We start from the raw sequence: 18,569 nt of genomic DNA, 5'->3' as shown, positions 1-18,569 counted from the left end.
GCTGTTTCTGAGGATGCAAGCAAAGGAGTTGTCGTTAGGTGCCATCGTCTCCTAAACTCATTCCCAGAATCATCCCTGTGAACCTCCTCTGAACTGTTTCCAATGCCAGCACATCTTTTCTTAGATAAGGAGCCCAAAACTATTCACAATACTCAAGGCGGGGCTTCTCCAATGTCTTTTAAAGCCTCACCATCACATCCCTGCGCATTCAAGACCTTTTGAAATGAATGCTAACATTGCATTTGTCTTCCTCACCACTGAATCAACCTGCAAGTTAACCATTACCGTGTTCTGCACAAGGACTCCCAGGTCCCTTTGCATCTCAGAGTTTTGGATTTCCTCTGTTTAGAAAATAGTCTGCACATTTATTTCTACTCCTAGAGTGCATGACCATGCATTTCCCAGCATTGTATTTCATTTGCCAATCTCTTGCCCATTCTCCTAATCTGCCCAAGTCCTTCTGCATCCTACCTGTTTTCTCAACACTACCTGCATGGATCGAGGATGGGTTAACTAATAGAAAGCAGAGAGTTGCGATACATGGGTGTTACTCTGATTGGCAATTGGTGGTGAGCGGTGTGCCAGAGGGGTTGGTGCTGGGCTCACAACTGTTTGTGATACACATTAACGATCTGGAAGAGGGGACTGAGTGTGGTGTATCTATGTTCACTAATGACATTAAGATGAGTAGATGATTATTTAAATGGTAAAAGATTGCACATACGGGCGTGCAGAAGGACTTGGGGGTGCTTATGCATGAATCACAAAAGGTTGGTTTGCAGGTGCAGAAGGCAATCAAAAAGGTAAATGGAATGTTGACCTTCACTGCCAGAGGGATTGGATTTAGGAGCAGGGAGGTTAATGCTACAACTGTACAGGGTACTGGTGAGGCTGCACCTGGAGTACTGCATGCAGTTCTGGTCTCCTTACTTGAGGATGGATATACTGGCTTTGGAGGAAGTGCAGAGGAGGTACACGAGATTGATTCCAGAGATGAGGGGTTTAGACTATGAGGAGAGGTTGAGTCACCTGGGACTGTACTCACTGGAATTCAGAAGAATGAGAGGAGATCTTATAGAAACATATAAAATTATGAAAGGGGTAGATAAGATGGAGGCAGGAAAGTTGTTTCCATTGGTAGTTGAGATTAGAACTACACGATATAGCCTCAAGATTTGGGGGAGTAAATTTAGGATGGAGATGAGGAGGAACTGATTTTCTCAAAGAGAGGTGAATCTGTGGAATTCTCTGCCCAATGAAGCAGTGGAGGCTACCTCAGTAAATGTATTTAAGACAAGGTTAAATAGATTTTGTGTAGTAGGGGAATTAAGAGTTATGGGGAAAAAGCAGGTGGGTGGAGATGAGTCCATGGTCAGATCAGCCATGGTCTTATTGAATGGCAGAGCAGGTTCAACAGGCCAGATGGCTGACTCCTGCTCTTATTTCTTATGTTTTATGTTCTTGTGCACCTCCACCAATCTTCTTAATACCTGCAAACTTGGCAACAAAGTCATCTATTCCATCCTCTAAATCATTGATATACAGCATAAAAAAACCCAGACCTAACACCAATCCCTGCAGAACACCACTGGTCATTGACAGCCAACCAGTGAAGGATCCTTTTATTCCCAACTCACTGCCTCCTACCAATCAGCCAATGGTCTAACCATGCCAGTAACTTTCCTGTAATACCATGGGCTCTTAACTTGGTAAGCAGCCTCATGTGTGGCACCTTGTCAAAGACCTTCTGAAAGTCCAAATATACAACATCCACTTCACCCTCTTTATCTATCCTACTTGTAATCTCCTCAAAGAATTCCAACAGGTTTGTCAGGCAGAATTTTCCCTGAAGGAAACTGTGCTGACTTTGTTCTATTTTGTCCTGTGACTCCAAGTACTCCATCACCTCATCCTTAACAATAGACTCCAACATCTTCCCAACCACTGAGGTCAGACTGACTGGTCTATAATTTCCTTTCTTCTGCCTCCCTCCTTTCTTAAAGAGTGGAGAGACATTTGCAATTTTCCAGTCCTTTGGCACCATGCCAGAGTCCAATGATTTTTGAAAGATCATTACTAACGCCACCACAATCTCTACTGCTACCTCTTTCAGAACCTTAGGGTGCAGTTTGTCTTGTCCAGGGAACTTTGGTACTCTTAGGTCTTTCAGCTTTTTGAGCACCTTCTCCCTTCTAATTCCTTCACACACTACAAGATCTGGCTCACAGTTAGTGCCTTCCACAGTGAAGACTGATGCAAGATACTCATTTAGTTCATCTGCCAAATCTTTGACCCTTTTATTATTTCTTCGGCCTCATTTTCTTGCAGTCCTCAATCCACTCTCATTTCTCTTTTATTTTTTACATACTTGAAAAAACTTTCATTACCCACTTTGATATTGTTTTCTAGCTTGCTTCCATATTTCATCTTTTCCATCCTAACAATTCTCTTACTTGCTCTCTATAGGTTTTTAAAAGCTTCCCAATCATCTATCTTCCTGCTAATTTTTGCTTTGTTGTATGCCCTTTCTTTTGCTTTACATTAGCTTTGACCTCCTTTGCCAGCCACGGTTGTACTATTTTGCCATTTGTGTATTTCTTTGTTTTTGGAATACATCTATCCTGTGTCTTCCTTAATTTTCCCAGAAACACACTCCATTGCTGCTCTGCTGACATCCCTGCCAGCAGCTCCTTCCAATTTACTTTGGCCAACTCCTCTCTCATACCACTGCAATTTATGGTCTCATAGTCTTACATTGGCTAATTTCCTTAACTGCACTGAAATACTGCTACGTCAGACTTTACTGCCCTGAGTTTACCACAGATCCCAACCTGGGCAGCAGCAGTATCTGTGCAGAAGAAAGGCCTGGCAATCTACTTCCGTATCCTGTCACAAAAACTCTATGGACAACTACACTATCCATAGGGTCGCTGTGAGTCAACAGCGACTCGACAGCACTCAACAACCACAACACGTATAGATAAATCAATGAGTTACAGAATACTGGACCTCCAAGTGTAGGTTGCACCTCCGGAGGTAGGTTGACTAAAGATCGCAGAGACCATTGTCCCTGATTTGGGTTCATTTTAGATCTTGATATCAGACCTAAAAATTAGCTCAGAGGAATATTGAGTTTATTTGTTCATTCCAAAATACGAAATAGCCAGGCTTGTGGTGTTGCAAGAAGTTTTGATGCAGTTCAGTTATTCTGGGGATTTCAGTGAGGCATTTTCAACTTCATTTTGGTAGGTCAAATATAGTATTAATGGTAAGACTCTTGGCAGTGTGGAGGATCAGAGGGATCTTGAGGTCCGAGTCCATAGGACACTCAAAGCAGCTGCGCAGGTTGACTCTGTGGTTAAGAAGGCGTACGGTGTGTTGGCCTTCATCAATCGTGGGATTGAGTTTAAGAGCCGAGAGGTAATGTTGCAGCTATATAGGACCCTGGTCAGACCCCACTTGGAGTACTGTGCTCAGTTCTGGTCACCTCACTACAGGAAGGATGTGGAAGCCATAGAAAGGGTGCAGAGGAGATTTACAAGGATGTTGCCTGGACTGGGGAGCATGCCTTATGAGAACAGGTTGAGTGAACTCGGCCTTTTCTCCTTGGAGCGACGGAGGATGAGAGGTGACCAGATAGAGATGTACAAGATGATGAGAGGCATTGATTGTGTAGATAGTCAGAGGCTTTTTCCCAGGGCTGAAATGGTTGCCACAAAGGAGACAGGTTTAAGGTGCTGGGGAGTAGGTACAGAGGATGTCAGGGGTAAGTTGTTTTTTTAAAAATGCAGAGAGAGGTGAGAGTGTATGGAATGGGCTGACAGCGACTGTGGTGGAGGCGGATACAATAGGGTCTTTTAAGAGACTTTTGGATAGGTACATGGAGCTTAGAAAAATAGAGGGCTATGGGTAAGCCTAGTTGTCAATGTCTGTAGTGAGATGCTGAAGATGTTCTATAGGTCAGTTGTGGAGAGCGCCCTCTTCTTTGTGGTGGCGTGTTGGGGAGGAAGCATTAAGAAGAGGGACGCCTCACGTCTTAATAAGCTGGTAAGGAAGGCGGGCTCTGTCGTGGGTAAAGTACTGGAGAGTTTAACATCGGTAGCTGAGCGAAGGGCGCTGAGTAGGCTACGGTCAATTATGGAAAACTCTGAACATCCTCTACATAGCACCATCCAGAGACAGAGAAGCAGTTTCAGCGACAGGTTACTATCGATGCAATGCTCCTCAGACAGGATGAAGAGGTCAATACTCCCCAATGCCATTAGGCTTTACAATTCAACCGCCAGGACTTAAGAACTTTTTAAAAGCTATTATTAATGCTTTTTGAGATAGTGATTTAGATGTATATCATATTTTTTTACTGAGTTAAGTATTGTATGTAATTAGTTTTGCTACAACAAGTGTATGGGACATTGGAAAAAAAGTTGAATTTCCCCATGGGGATGAATAAAGTATCTATCTATCTATCTATCTATCTATCTATCTATCTATCTATCTATCTATCTATCTATCTATCTAGTAATTTCTAAGGTTGGGACATGTTCAGCACAGCTTTGTGGGCTGAAGGGCCTGTATTGTGCTGTAGGTTTTCTATGTTTCTATGCTTCTAAACTGAAAAGATATTGGAAATGATGCGTACTCGTCAACATTTCACAGAGAGTGTAATGTAACAACTTAATGTGCACTGTTACCATGGTAACCTACTGGTATAAACTTCCTGAATTTACTTTTCATTTCAGCGTGAATTATTTAATTAAATTCCAACTGGTACTCTACAGTTGAACACCCCACCGTTTTCAATGTATGCCAGTTCCATTCTGGGCTCAATCGCCAGCTTGGACTATTTGATAAATAGCACACACCTTTCACAATGTGGCTTTTCAGAGGTTAATCTAACTCACTTGAAAAAGTTACCTTTGAACTTTTTACCATGACCTTTTCAGACAGCACATTTCAGATCATATCACACTGAAACAAAAATTCATCTCCTGCAACTCCTGTTTTTCCTTACAGTATTTATATATTTCTTTTTTGTAAAAATGACAAAATAACACAAGAAATAGGAACAGGAAGAGACCATTTAGTCCTTCGGTGCTGTTCTGCCATTCAAGAAAATCATAGCTAATCTGCTTTTACACCCTTTTCCTGCACTCTCTCCACATCCCTGGATTCCTCTAATAGACATAAATCTCTGGTTTAAACAAACTCAGTGACTGGAGAATTGGAAAAGTTCACTATTCCCTGCAGGAGGAAATGGATCTTAACCTTGGTTTTAAATTGCATCCCTCCTGCTCTGAGATTGGGACCTTTGTGGACTCCCTCAAGAGGAGAAACATCTTCCCTGCCTCTGCTTTTTGTGACTCCAATGAATAGATGCCGAGTCTATTCACTCATTCGTAGTAGAGTGGATCTGCCATCCTTGGAACCAATCTAGTAAATCATCACTGAACTCCCTCTGTGGCAAGTAGTTGAGTGGATAATTATGCAACAATACCCAATATTCCAAGTGAATCTCACTAAGGCCAATATATATTTGCAATAGAATCTTTACATCTGTGTTCAATACTGTTTGCCTATCTAACTGCTTGCTGCACTTGCATGCTTAATTTCAGTGACTTGTGAACAATGATGCCTGGATGTCTTCCAACACCAATAGTAACCAATCTCCTGCCATTAAAACAATGCTCAGAATTTCTTTCTGTGCTGCAAAGTGTGTCATTTCCCACATATTGCATCTCCCGTGTTCTTGCCCAACTCCCCTTAAAGCTGTTTTGCATTGTTCCCCCCCCCCCCCCCCACTTCTCACAGTCTCTTCCTGTTTGATATCATCAGCAGATCTGGATATACATCATTTGGTCCCCTCAGCCAAGTCATTGACATAGATCATGAACAAGGTGGTGGGATGGATAAGGAGGTATTTGGTGTGTTCGTTAGGGACTGAGTTCTAGAGCTGTGAGGTAATGTTGCCGTTCTAGAAAACCCTGGTTAGACCACATTTGGAGAATTGTGTTCAGTTCTGGTCACTCATTATAGGAAGGATGTGAAAGGCTCAGAGGAGATCTACCTGGATTAGAGAACATTTCCTATATGTAAAGTTGAGGAGGCTAGGGCTTTTCTCTTTAGAGTGAAGGAGGACGAGTCAAGACTTGATAGAAGTCTATACGATGATAGGAGACATTGCTAGAGTGGACATCCAGCACCCTTTTCCCAGATTGGCAATGGCTAATCTGAGAGGACGTACTTTTAATGTGATTGGAGATAAGTGTGGCAGTGCATGTCAAATGTGGGGTTTTCTACACAGAGTATGGTGAATGCGTGAAAGCTGCTGCCAAGGTTGGTGGAAGGTGCAGATACATTGCGCAGATTTAAGTGACTCTTATATAGGCACTTTGATGAAAGAAGATGGATGGATATGCAAGAAGGAGGGTTAGATGGTCTTAGAGTAGGTTAAGAGGACGGCACAGTATCAAGGGTCAAAAGGCTATACCGTTCTGTTCTGTGTTCTATATTGAAAGGTCTATATAGGGTGGACGTGGAGAGGATGTTTCCAACAGCGAGAGAGTCTACGATCAGAGGGCACAACCTCATAACAGAGACGAGAAGGAATTTCTTTGGCCAGAGGGTGGTGAATCTATGGACTTTGTTACCACGGATGGCTGTGAAGGCCAAGTCTTTGTTTATATTTAAAGTGGAGGTGGATAGGTTTTTGATTAGTGATGAGGACAAGACAGGAGAATGGGGTTGAACAGGAAATTAAATCAGCCATGATCAACTGGCAGAACAGACTCAATGGGCCAAATGGCCTAATTCATGTGTTTTATGGTCTTATTGTTCTATGAATAACTAGAGCCCAAGCACTGAACCCTGATGTACGCAAGTCTTCACAACTTGCCACATGAGAAGGATCTGTTTATTCCCACTCTTGCTTTCTGACAACCAATTCTCAATCAGCATTTTACTCCCAACTCCACATGCTCAAACCTTACTGATCCGTGTGCTATCTTATCAAAACCGAATTGAAAACCCATATACACTTCACCAACTGGTTGCTCCTCATTTTTTCTACAGGCCATGGTACTGGAGATCTCCAGCAGATTATTCACTCATTTCAGTCGTGCCTTGCTCTAGTCAAATGGTCAGATATACTGTAGAAAAATTTACTGACTCTATCTATTTTAAAGGTGATATCCACCATTAGCCAAATCTTTGTGACAATGTCACTCATCTCTCTGCACAGTTCAGCACTGGTGGGACTAACCGGCCAGCTATTTGGATGAATTGTGGAATCCATGCCCGCGAATGGATTTCTCCAGCTACCGGCCTCTGGTTTGCCAATAAGGTATGGTGTAGATGAATAACACTAAGGCCTCTGTTTGACAGTTCTCACAAGATTATACTGTGTTGTTGTTTTACTTCTGTACAGAGTAAATACCCAACAAAATGAGTCAAGTAGGGGATAGAAGTAAAATAGAGAAAACAGGATTCTGGGCTCTAAATGCCATCACTCATGTATATAACTGAGGCGCCCTGACATGGCAGTGCCAGATACTTGAATCTCGTTCATCTCACTACTATTGGGTCCATATCTGGCTGCACACCAGCATGAATTCTTGTTTGACATCACCATAATCCCATCAAAATGCACCGGGAACCCCAACTAACATAATGCACTTGCCTAAACCGATTCTCAAACTGGTCACATTCCTAATTGACAGTTTTGAGGGTAATCTTAATGGAAGGTGTGGTGGGCAGTGCAAATGACTGGAAAATGCCTGTGTGGAAACCAGGTTGTTGTAACGTGAACCAATCACCGGGAGAGACACTGAATCTAGTGGATAAGAAGAATTTATTTAACAAAATTAAACACTCTTGGCAGAAGAGGCATGTTTAGCCTAATATTAGATGGCATTTTATATGCTAAAGATTCTGTAGTTACAACTTACCTACAGTGCTTCTTTTGAATTACATACAATTTTCACATCCAGACTCCAGACACATAAAATGAAAGTTATTCAGCATTGTCTGGTTTTCAATTAATTGGTGTCTACAGCGCCAAGGAACATTGTCCAGGGTTGCATTTTAAATTTAATCTACAATCCATGTTCAGGTCTAAAGATTGATTGCTGAAGTTAATATTTTGCTCTGTAACCTAACTCCAGAATATGCCCTAACATAGCTGAGGGCAGGAACAGGATTTGGTGTGATTTACCTTCACAGTTGAATAACTTCCTCTCTGTCGCACTGTAAGTTCTCATACAAAGATTAGGAATGGCAAAAGAAGAAAGCCTGCAGGAAAAATAGTGCAACCAACGCACACAAAATGTTGGTGGAACACAGCAGGCCAGCCAGCATCTATAAGGAGAAGCACTGTCGATGTTTCAGGCCGAGACCCTTCGTCAGGAAAAATAGTGCATGACAGGAGGAATGGGGTGAATTTAGAGAGAACCATGAGTGTGGAAATATCCCAGCACTCAATAATAGTGTTTTTTGTTTGTTTGTTTGTTTGCATTTATCAAGGTTGCTAATGATTATGGCAGTGATGCCTCTTTGACTTCTCTCCTCAACACAATGGACCTCTACCTGGAGGTTGTTACAAACCCTGATGGTTACCGTTTTACCCACACTAATGTAAGTACTGTACAATGAACAATGAACACAAAAAAAGTCTATGGCAGATGCTAGAAATTTGTAATTTAAAAATATATAAAATAATGTAAATACCCATCACAGGGAAATAGAGATAATGTTTATCTCCCAGTGTTAAAATACAAACTCTTTGGAAGCAATAATGTTACAGCTTTGTTAGTTGTTGTTACCCTGCTTCTCCCTGCCTGCTTGCCATCTCGGGCTGAACCGGATTGCTGTAGTCTTGCATGCAATGCATTACAGAACTTCCAATCCCATGAAATTCAGCTACGTTCACTTCCTCAGTATTCTCTGTTTCAGACTCTCCTTCAGTTACTGAACCCTCTTCGTGCCTTGGGCATCTTCAAACCCAGTTACGCCAAGGCTCCCATTCCCAGCCTTTCCAGATAAATGGAATGTTAGGGACGGAATGTGGTTGATCCAGTAATTCTGGCCTCCTGAGGAACAGTAGACTTTTTCACAGATGGGATGTGAGGACCGGGGGAGGCGGAGTTAGTTGGTAGTGCACTCTTCCAATTTTGTTGTTGGACTTCCAATGCATGGACCTGAAATTCTCAGCACTATTCAAAGCTACCTCCTCCAATTTTGAGCAGTCATGGGCCAGTGTTTCCCAGGGGTCATCTTCTGTTAACAGATCAACAATGATGTGGACTACTAAGGTTTAAAAAGCTGGGGGAAAGTGAGTTGAAATTGGGAAATGAAGAGTAAAAATGGAAACAAATCACAACTTTGTCAACCAAAACTATTACAAAAATTAGTGGAATAAGTTACCAGGCAAAACAGCAGAATTGAAGGGTAAGACTGTCGTTTTACTAACCAAGGTGAGATACACAGCCTATAGAGTGGGATACTGGTACTAGAAGACAAAATGGATCAGGAGAAAGTAATTGAATCAGACAATAGCCTTGGCCCTGAGAAGTGATTGGGGGAAAATCTGTAAAATGTTAATGAATTTCTGAGGATTAGGTATTAGAAATGGTGGAAAGATTTCTATTTTAGAGGCAGGTTCCATTGATGTAAATTATTTTTTAACAGAACCGTTTGTGGCGTAAAACCAGGTCAAGGTATTCTGGGACCAATTGTATTGGAGTCGACCCAAACAGGAATTTTGATGCCAATTTTGGAGGTAAGATTACGTGGTATATCCTGACGTAGAATCTACATTATAAAACTACACATCCAGGATAATCCAAAATAGCTAGATTTCATTGCATCTATATTCTTTCTGCAGGTGTTCAGTATATCACAGACTGGAAAGAATTACAGGGAAATTGTATAATGTGTAACAACCAGCCTACTTTGCCTCATTTTGAGTTAATTCATCATGCAAACACGAGAAAATTTGCAGATGCTGGAAATTCAATCAACACACAAATGCTGGTGGAACGCAGCAGGCCAGGCAGCATCTATGGGAAAAAGTAGAGTCGACGTTTCGGGCCGAGACCCTTCGTCAGGACTTTCGACCCGAAACGTCGACTGTACTTCTTCCTATAGATGTTGCCTGGCCTGCTGCGTTCCACCAGCATTTTGTGTGTGTTGCTTGAATTAATTCATGGTACACAGATCAAGGACTGTGAGTGTAAGAATCCAGTTCTGTGCAACCTGAATTCCATGGAGGGAAACAGCAGTTACACCCCTCAACGAAAACCTAACCAAGCCAAAGCTCATTGTTTCAAGTCAAGCAAAAAATGATATAGAGGTTGCAATAATAATTTCCAATTTCTAATCAAGAGGTTTATTTGTAATTTAGTAAAATTTAATTCTGTGATCAAATGAGAGTGTTCAGCTCAGACTTGAATATGATGGAGGTATATAAATAAAGAAGTGAGCAAAAAGGTTTAAGGACAGAATGAACTGAGTAGCTTATTATCAATATGTGTACCCAAAACAACACCACACCAAACAAAACTATTTGCCATGGTCTGGTATGTTGTCACCACCAAGCTTTTATTGAAGGAATGGTTATTGATTCTTGTCCTGAAATGGTAAAGGTTGTGAGGTGGGATAAAATGTGCACCAGTAGCTCATGGATGTTCGTGACCCTGGAGAATTTTTCCAACTGTAATTTTGGCACAGACCACTGGCAGATGAAGCCAGCACTGTGCCATCTGTGACTCTTGGTCTTAAACATTATTTCCCTTAGACTTCTGCCTAAATATTACACATTTTAAAAACAGAAATTGTAGAATATGTACAGCATGTCTACGATTTTCATGTTCAATAACATAACATACACAAACCCATCTAAATGAAACTATATTATGCCAGCAGCAAGAAAAACTCAAGTTAAACCAGAGAGTCATGGAGGGAATAGTTTCTTCAGAATGCTGAAAGGGTGTGAGAGGGGAGACTGTGTCAGGTGGCAGTGTTGAGGTAAAGGTGACTGGATGCGGGTTGAACCGTTGACTTTGGTGACCAGTGGGGTGGAATTTGAGGACTGCAGAACCCAAAGTGTGAGGGAGGAGAGAAAGTGAAAGCAGAAGTGTGGGAAATGAGACAAACATCCTTGATCAGGATGGAAGTTAAGCCAAGCTTATAGAAAAGTACTTGTCATCAAAGCACATTTGATGGAATGGAATGCTTACAGGATGATGGGTGAGAGGTTTAGATGGAAAGATACTTAATTGATCCCAAAGGAAATTACAGTCATATAGTAGCATTACAAGTAAGTACACAGATACACAAATATTAGAAGAGAAATAAGAAAGAATAAAAAAGAAGTTACCTCAAACAGTCTAACAGGAGGGGGTCATCACTTCCCCGGCTATAGGTTGACTCATTTTAGAGCCTAATGGCTGAGGGTAAGAATGACCTCATAAGGTGCCCTTTGGAACAGTATTTGATATTCAATAATAGTCATTGATAATAGTACTTTGATAATAAATTTACTTTGAACTTTGATAACTGTGAAACTCTGTGCTTGTAATGATGTTGGTCCTAAAACTATATCCCAAGACTGGAGATAGAGAAAGTGAAAAAGGCAAGAGTCAGATATTGGTGATGTGAAACTGAAAACAAGATGGAAATTGACAGCAAAGGTGATGATATTTTGAGTTCACTCTGAGTGCAGGAAATCACATCAACATAGCTATTAAAAACATTAATGAATATAAACTTATTTTGTTACTGCAAGCTAAAAATTCTAAAGGCTGTTGTACAGAGCATGGCTGTGATAGGTGACTGCCTGTCAGTTTCCAAAGTAACTCTCTTAAATGGTCTCCAATGGTAAAGCAAGCAGCCTACGTTCTTCAGAGACATTGGTCCCTTAATAGAGTGGAGCCACTTTTTTGCATTTTAAAGAACCACGTTGTAACTTATCATGGTTCTGATTAAATGAAATCAGCCTGATGAATTCACTAAATCACATTATAAGTATTTCTGCCCATGTAATACAAATTGTGTTCCCTAATCAATCAATGTTATGGAGACAGGCATTTTATCAAGACTACCTATATTTTTCTTCCTCACTTATCCTATACGATGACAAGGTTTTACTAGCCATCTCAGTCCACACTACCCTACTATAATACATATTGTTTCTTGCTTGTCCACTATCACAGATAGTGATACTATCACTTCCATTGCTGCACATCTTTGCATTTTAAACAACCTCTTCCTAACATATTATGGTTCTGATGAAAGGAAATCAATCTGAAATGTTAATTGCTTCTTTATGCTTGTTTCGTATTTCCAACATTTTCTGTTTTTATGTTAACTTCCATATATCTAACTTTTTATTTTTGCTTTTTGAAAAGCTTAACTGTTTGTTTTAATTAACAGGACCTGGAGCCAGTGGGTATGCTTGCTCATCCACGTATTATGGGCCGTTTGCCAATTCTGAAAAGGAAGTCAAAGCCATTGTTGACTTTGTCAAAAATCATGGAAATTTCAAAGTCTTCATTGATGTTCATAGCTATTCCCAGTTGTTACTATTCCCGTATGGTTACACCTCAGTGAAACCAAAGGACTATGATGAGCTGGTAAGTCATGGCTTGTTCAATAGAAGCAGCACACTTCTTGGCCCCAAATGACATTGGTGGCTATCTACATTGCTCCATGTGCCTTTGTTGACATTTTGTCCTGCTCTCATGTTCTATATGGGTGATGTGGACAAATATTAAATTGCATATAAAATAGGTGGTAATGAAATTTTGTACCACACAGCTGAGTGACATTCAATTGATATTTACTAACTTAATGTACAGAAAGCTTGTGACAAATAATCAAATGAACAATTAATGACGATAGACCCTGTTACACATTAAGAAGAGCTTGAATGATTGAAAATCACTGTAAAAGAAAGTTTTAAAAATGGTATTGAATTAGATAGGAATAATTGTGAAGCTAATAATGAAATGGAGCAAATGTGTTTGCAAATAGACTTCCCTCATTTAATTACTTTGAAGTGTAACAAAAAGTTAGTTCAAGTTCAAGTTTGTCATTCAACCATATACATGTATACCACCAAATGAAAGAACATTTCTCTGGACGGGGTACACAACATACAACTCAAACATAACACAAGGTAATATCACCACAAATAAATTCACATATAATAAAGTGCATTTACAATGCAAGTTAAAAAGTAAATATGTAATATAACACTACTGGCACTTCATACATGATGAGGCTTGGGTGGTGGCAGTGAGTTCAGTAGTTTCAAGGCCTGGGCGAGAAAGCTGTTTCTCATTCTCACAGTCCTTGTCATAATGCTACAGTACCTCATGCCTGAAGGTAGTGGGTCAAAGAGATTGTTGGACAGAAGTTAGGGGTAGTTAATTGGAATTTTGTTTCATCCAAAGAAAGATTGGGAGTAGTAGTAATTGTGGACCAACAACTGTTGCATGTTCATTTGCATGTCCTGTTTAAATAGCAAAAGTTCTATTTGATTCTGCAGATGGCTCTTAGCAAGACATCCATAAGTTCTTTGGCATCACTGTATGGCACCCAGTATACATATGGACCCATTATCACAACAATCTGTAAGTATATATTGGCAGACAAGAATGAATGTAATCATATCTAGAAAGTTTGAATCTATTGTAGCCTTTGCACAAGATTTCTTAATAGTGGTTTTCAGTCTTTTTCATTTGTGCTGACTTGGTAGTAGCAGCACAGTGCAAAACATACAATTTGCTGTAAGTTACAATATGCAGGTGAATAACGAGGCTGGGTTCATGGGTTGATGGACCGTTCAGCAATCAGATGGTGGAGGGGAAGAAGCTGCTTTACAAGGTCATAAATATATACTGGGATTGACTATAGAACTAGTTCTTATTTGTGCACATTGTACTGAAATAATTAAAAAACATAAGCACCCCACCATTCACCATGCATTCCCATTCTACTCTCATGTTGTATTTCACATGACATGGAAGGCGGCTACTCAGTCTCTCAAGTAGACACTGGCTGTTGAAGGAAACCTATTCTCTTTAACATGTCTTAGAAGTTGGGGGGGGGGGGTGGATAAATGAAGAACAGATGCTGTAAATCATGAACACAAACAAAATGCTGGAAGAACTCAGTAAGGCAGGCAGCATCTATGGAGAGGTACACTACCTACATTTTGTGCTCCTGGAAAAAATGAGTTACGATTTGTTCCTGACTGCTAGTTTAGATAGCTTTCTACAAAAGGACATCCATAAAAGCATCCAAGGTTATCAATTACTAAGGGAGGTTAATTGCATAATACCATCCTAAAACGATTATTTTTAAGAAAGCATACAAGACCAACCCAAGTTCTCCTCCCATTCCAACATACCACTAGCATTCCATCTGAAACCCCCACCTCCTTGCCATGCTTACTTTTAGGAAAATACTGGATTTTATCAATTCTTCTGTTACACAGCAAGACATTTGAACAATGATACTGGGTATCAAAAACATACACCAGTATCCTGGTCATACAGGCATATATGTCACAATACAAACAGAACAATTATCTGTCATGTGATATTTAAATACAAATACTTTTTTTCCCCCATTAGATCAATCCAGTGGTTCCTCCATTGACTGGGCCTATGATCATGGTATCAAGTATGCTTTCTGCTTTGAGCTGCGTGATACTGGTCGTCATGGTTTCATTTTACCAGCCGATCAGATTCTTCCAACAGCTGAAGAAACCTATCTGGGATTGATGGACATTTTCAAACATGCCAGTCAACATCCCTATTAAATACAAGTATTGCAACACCAAGGATCTCATGCATCAAAATTGATTTTGTCCTACTGAATAAAAATACAGAACATTATTATTTTTATGACTATTCTTTGCTATGATTCACACTCCGTAAACAATCACAAAATCTTGATTGAAACCTTATTCTATATACATCTCAAAATTCACTTTTTTAAGCTACATGTACATCTTGTTCATGTTATCTTTATATAATAAAGCCACAATTTAGAGTCAAGGGTGATATGTGGCCTCTGGAATCTTAGTTTCTGTGCACATTGGTCTTTTTTTAAAATCAAAGTTGGCATCAGAGGAATCATATGAAATTACAATATAGCCTCTCAAATTCCTAAGAGAGGGTTTTGTTTTACACTGACACAAACTGTTGTTTTAAGAAATGGGAAAACAGAAGTTTCACACTGTTTAGCTTCTTTGTGGAAGTGACACTTACACATCCAATCCTTTTGTTTTTGGGCACCAAGAGAATTCAGACCTGAAAAAACACAATTGGGTTCCCACAGCAATCCAAGGAAAAGTATTTCAAAACACTACAATTTTCTTTTTAAAGTCACTTCTCATATTGAACCAACAATCCCTTAATTCTAGTTTCCATCTGAAGAAAACAACTTCTTGGCATCAATCAGTCTCTGAACCAATTAGTGACATCATCTCAATCTTCTGAGCTCTAATGTATATAGGTCAAATGCTAACTTACTGATTACTCCAAATGTCACCTCACCAAATACTTGAATAATCTCAGCCAACCTTCCATTCCCTATACTCAAATTCCTTTACAAGTCTTATGGATTTCTTGTCATATCTGCAGTTATTTAATGTATCTCTTAAACCAGCATACATTGCTCCCTCTTGATTTCAATATTTGCTAGGCTCTCATCTGTTTAAAAAGGTATTCTTTCTACTAAAGTGAATAACCTTCTATTCCAAATACCACTTTCTTGTCCCATCTTATATTATCTTCTCATTAGTAAATCTGGTTTTGTTACCTTTCGCCATTTCAAATAACTTGTTAATGGTAGTTATGAATAGGTGAGGCTCTGTACTCTTCCTATTGTAACCTGGTTACACATTCTTCCCATCTTTAACCAATATTCTATCCAGTGATACATTACCTCTAACCCCACGAGCTGTTACTTTCTAATCAAATGTCTTCTGAAAACCCAGGTACAGCACAACTGCTGGATTCTGTTTTTCTGCCATGTTGGTTGCATCTTCAAGATAGTTATTAAATGAAATTTGTTTTTCATTGGTGTCTCTGCCTAGTCATGATATGATTTAAGTGCTCTGTTATGCTCTTAATAATGGAATATGCCATTTTATTGCCTTCCAATGTCAGGATAACTGCTTTCGTGGTTTCACACTTCTCTTTTCTCTGCCTTTAAATGCAGAGTTTCATTTGCTCCCTTCCAATCTGTTCGAGAATTAAGGAATTTTGGAAAATCATCACAGTCAGAGATGGTGAACCTTTTTGAGTATGAGTGCACAAATAGGCAATAATCTTCTAAAAAATTCTCTCGTACCATGGAAATTTTCAACAGAGGTTATTATTAATTAATGGATTAGTAACAATAATTCAGGACCTGAAGTAAAAAGGTTGAGTCCTGTTGCTTATTTAGATATATTAGTAACAGATGCAGATTGATATAAATGACATTTTAGAAAACCTGTTTAAAATTTATTAATATTGTTATTGTACCTCATGTACGACAAATGTAAACATGTAATTATAAGCTTTGGTGCATATTTATAAAAGATAAGGAAAATAAACATACTTAACTCTCAGACTTAGAGGCTTTTTCCCAGGGCTGAAATGGCTAACACAAGAGGGCACAGTTTTAAGGTGCTTGGAAGCAGGTACAGAGGAGATGTTTTTTTTAAAGCAGAGAGTGGTGAGGGTATGGAATGGGCTACCAGCAGCAGTGGTGGAGGCAGAAATGATAAGGGTCTTTTAAGAGACTCCTGAATGGATACATGGAGCATAGAAAAGTAGAGGGCTATGGGTAAGCCTAGGTAGTTCTAAGGTAAGGACAATTTTGGCACAGCTTTGTGGGCTGTAGGTTTTGTGTTTCTATTATATCTTTCAAAAGGTTCAAAGGTTGAACCCTCCCTATCAATGTATCCTAAGTACTCTTGTCACTCAAGCACTACCCTTTAGCTCTCACCACAGTGCTGAGCCAGGGTATCGCCTATTCTAAGGATTGTGACTGCCTCTTTGAACAAATTGTCCAGGCAACTCTCCCTTTCATGTCTGAAGGTCTGATTCCAAGCTAACGACCTTGAGCTGAAGTTTCTGAAGATGCAAACATTTACTGCAGATGTGGCACCTGAGATCCCATTAATCTCCACTATTAGCACATTCTATGTTTTATATTAACTGAAATTTGTATTCAGTTGACACTTGGCTCATCTTATCTACTTTTCAGTTTGTTTCAGAACAAAAATAAGCCAACACAATAACCAAAACACCATTTTGAATGCTCACTAAGTTACAAGAGCCAGCACAAATATTGGAGCGACAAAACCATACCTCTATTCCCAAATGCACAGATGGCGAATAGCCACATTAATCAAACTTCCACATTAACACTGTACACATGTAACTATATTTTCTGGATGTTTTCTTTTTTAAAAAAAAATGGTCTCTAGCTTGGATTACTAAGTCAAGTACAGCACAAATAACAGCACACAGGAGAGATTGGCTGCCTCAATACCACACCAAATTGAATTTCCTTACTGAGCCAAGTGAGTAAATCACCCTTTGGCAATGGACCATCTGGTTCTCCTAATGGAGGCGACAAGTCTGAAATTAGTTGGCTAGGACATATATAAAAAAAACTTAAATTAAAAGATAAAAAGTTTGTTCAATGGCCATGCACATTTTTGTTCAAAATGTAAAACACATGTTTTATTTAGAAATATACAGATTCTTACTTTAAAACTAAAACTAAAACTAACAGCACAAGTCTCAATCACCCAGCTTTCACCCAACGTGCGAGTGAATACATCAGAACAAAATACAAAAGATACCATGTTCATCTGAAAGTAAACTGTGCATTTTATATCCATCATATGACTATATGGTCAGATTCTGAACAACATTTTGATTATTAGGGTGGAAAAACCCCTGACAAAGTACAACCGAGATCATTGACAAACTCATACCGAAGCTCTGTCGTGCTGTTACATTCTTTTGATGATTAAAGGGAGGAGATTTAACATACAGTATATCCACACTCTCTGTGAAGGCAGTAGGTGTAAATGATAAAAGTATCAGAAGCTATCCATCCCTTTCCTGTATGATTGTTGTTGTTGTTTGTCCTTCGGAGTCGAAGACGACCACAACTTCTGTCAGGTGGAGGGTTTGTGACTGTGGGTCCGTAGGTGACTGGTGAGGCCAATCCGGGCCCTGAAAGCTCGCCCACATGTGGGACACATGAGGGTAGATGCTGCAGTGGAAGTGGAGGTAGCTCGAGCCTTGCGCGTGGCACGTTTCCTCTGAGCCTCTGCGGTGCGTCTGATTTCTGCTGCATACGCTCCTTTAGTGGTCCTGCTCCACCAGGTTGGGCGGTCCAGAGCAAGCGATTCCCAGCTACTGGGATTGATGTTGAGGTCTTTGAGGGACACTTTGAGGCAGTCTTTGAAACGTTTCTTCTGCCCTCCAACTGAATGCTTGCCCTGGCTCAGCTCTCCATACAGCAGCTGTTTTGGTAGTCGACTGTCAGACATCTTG

General features: G+C 39.9%; 1 protein-coding gene across 1 annotated transcript in view; it reads left to right on the top strand.

Annotated features, from left to right (window-relative positions):
• Positions 1-14,897, top strand: part of LOC140738859 (carboxypeptidase A1-like) — a 44,784-nt gene extending 29,887 nt beyond the window's left edge. The window contains exons 6-11 of the mRNA XM_073066807.1: positions 7,238-7,339; positions 8,518-8,628; positions 9,682-9,772; positions 12,427-12,626; positions 13,544-13,628; positions 14,634-14,897. Coding sequence (XP_072922908.1) covers positions 7,238-7,339; positions 8,518-8,628; positions 9,682-9,772; positions 12,427-12,626; positions 13,544-13,628; positions 14,634-14,821 — 777 coding nt within the window. The 3' untranslated portion in view covers positions 14,822-14,897. The remainder of the gene's footprint in view (positions 1-7,237; positions 7,340-8,517; positions 8,629-9,681; positions 9,773-12,426; positions 12,627-13,543; positions 13,629-14,633) is intronic.
• The last annotated feature ends 3,672 nt before the right edge of the window (positions 14,898-18,569 follow it).

This window comes from Hemitrygon akajei, chromosome 14, assembly GCF_048418815.1.
Source record: "Hemitrygon akajei chromosome 14, sHemAka1.3, whole genome shotgun sequence".
Classification (NCBI taxonomy): domain Eukaryota; kingdom Metazoa; phylum Chordata; class Chondrichthyes; order Myliobatiformes; family Dasyatidae; genus Hemitrygon; species Hemitrygon akajei.
The sequence above is the reverse complement of the archived record's forward strand: the minus strand, read 5'-3'. Positions and strand labels throughout refer to the sequence as shown.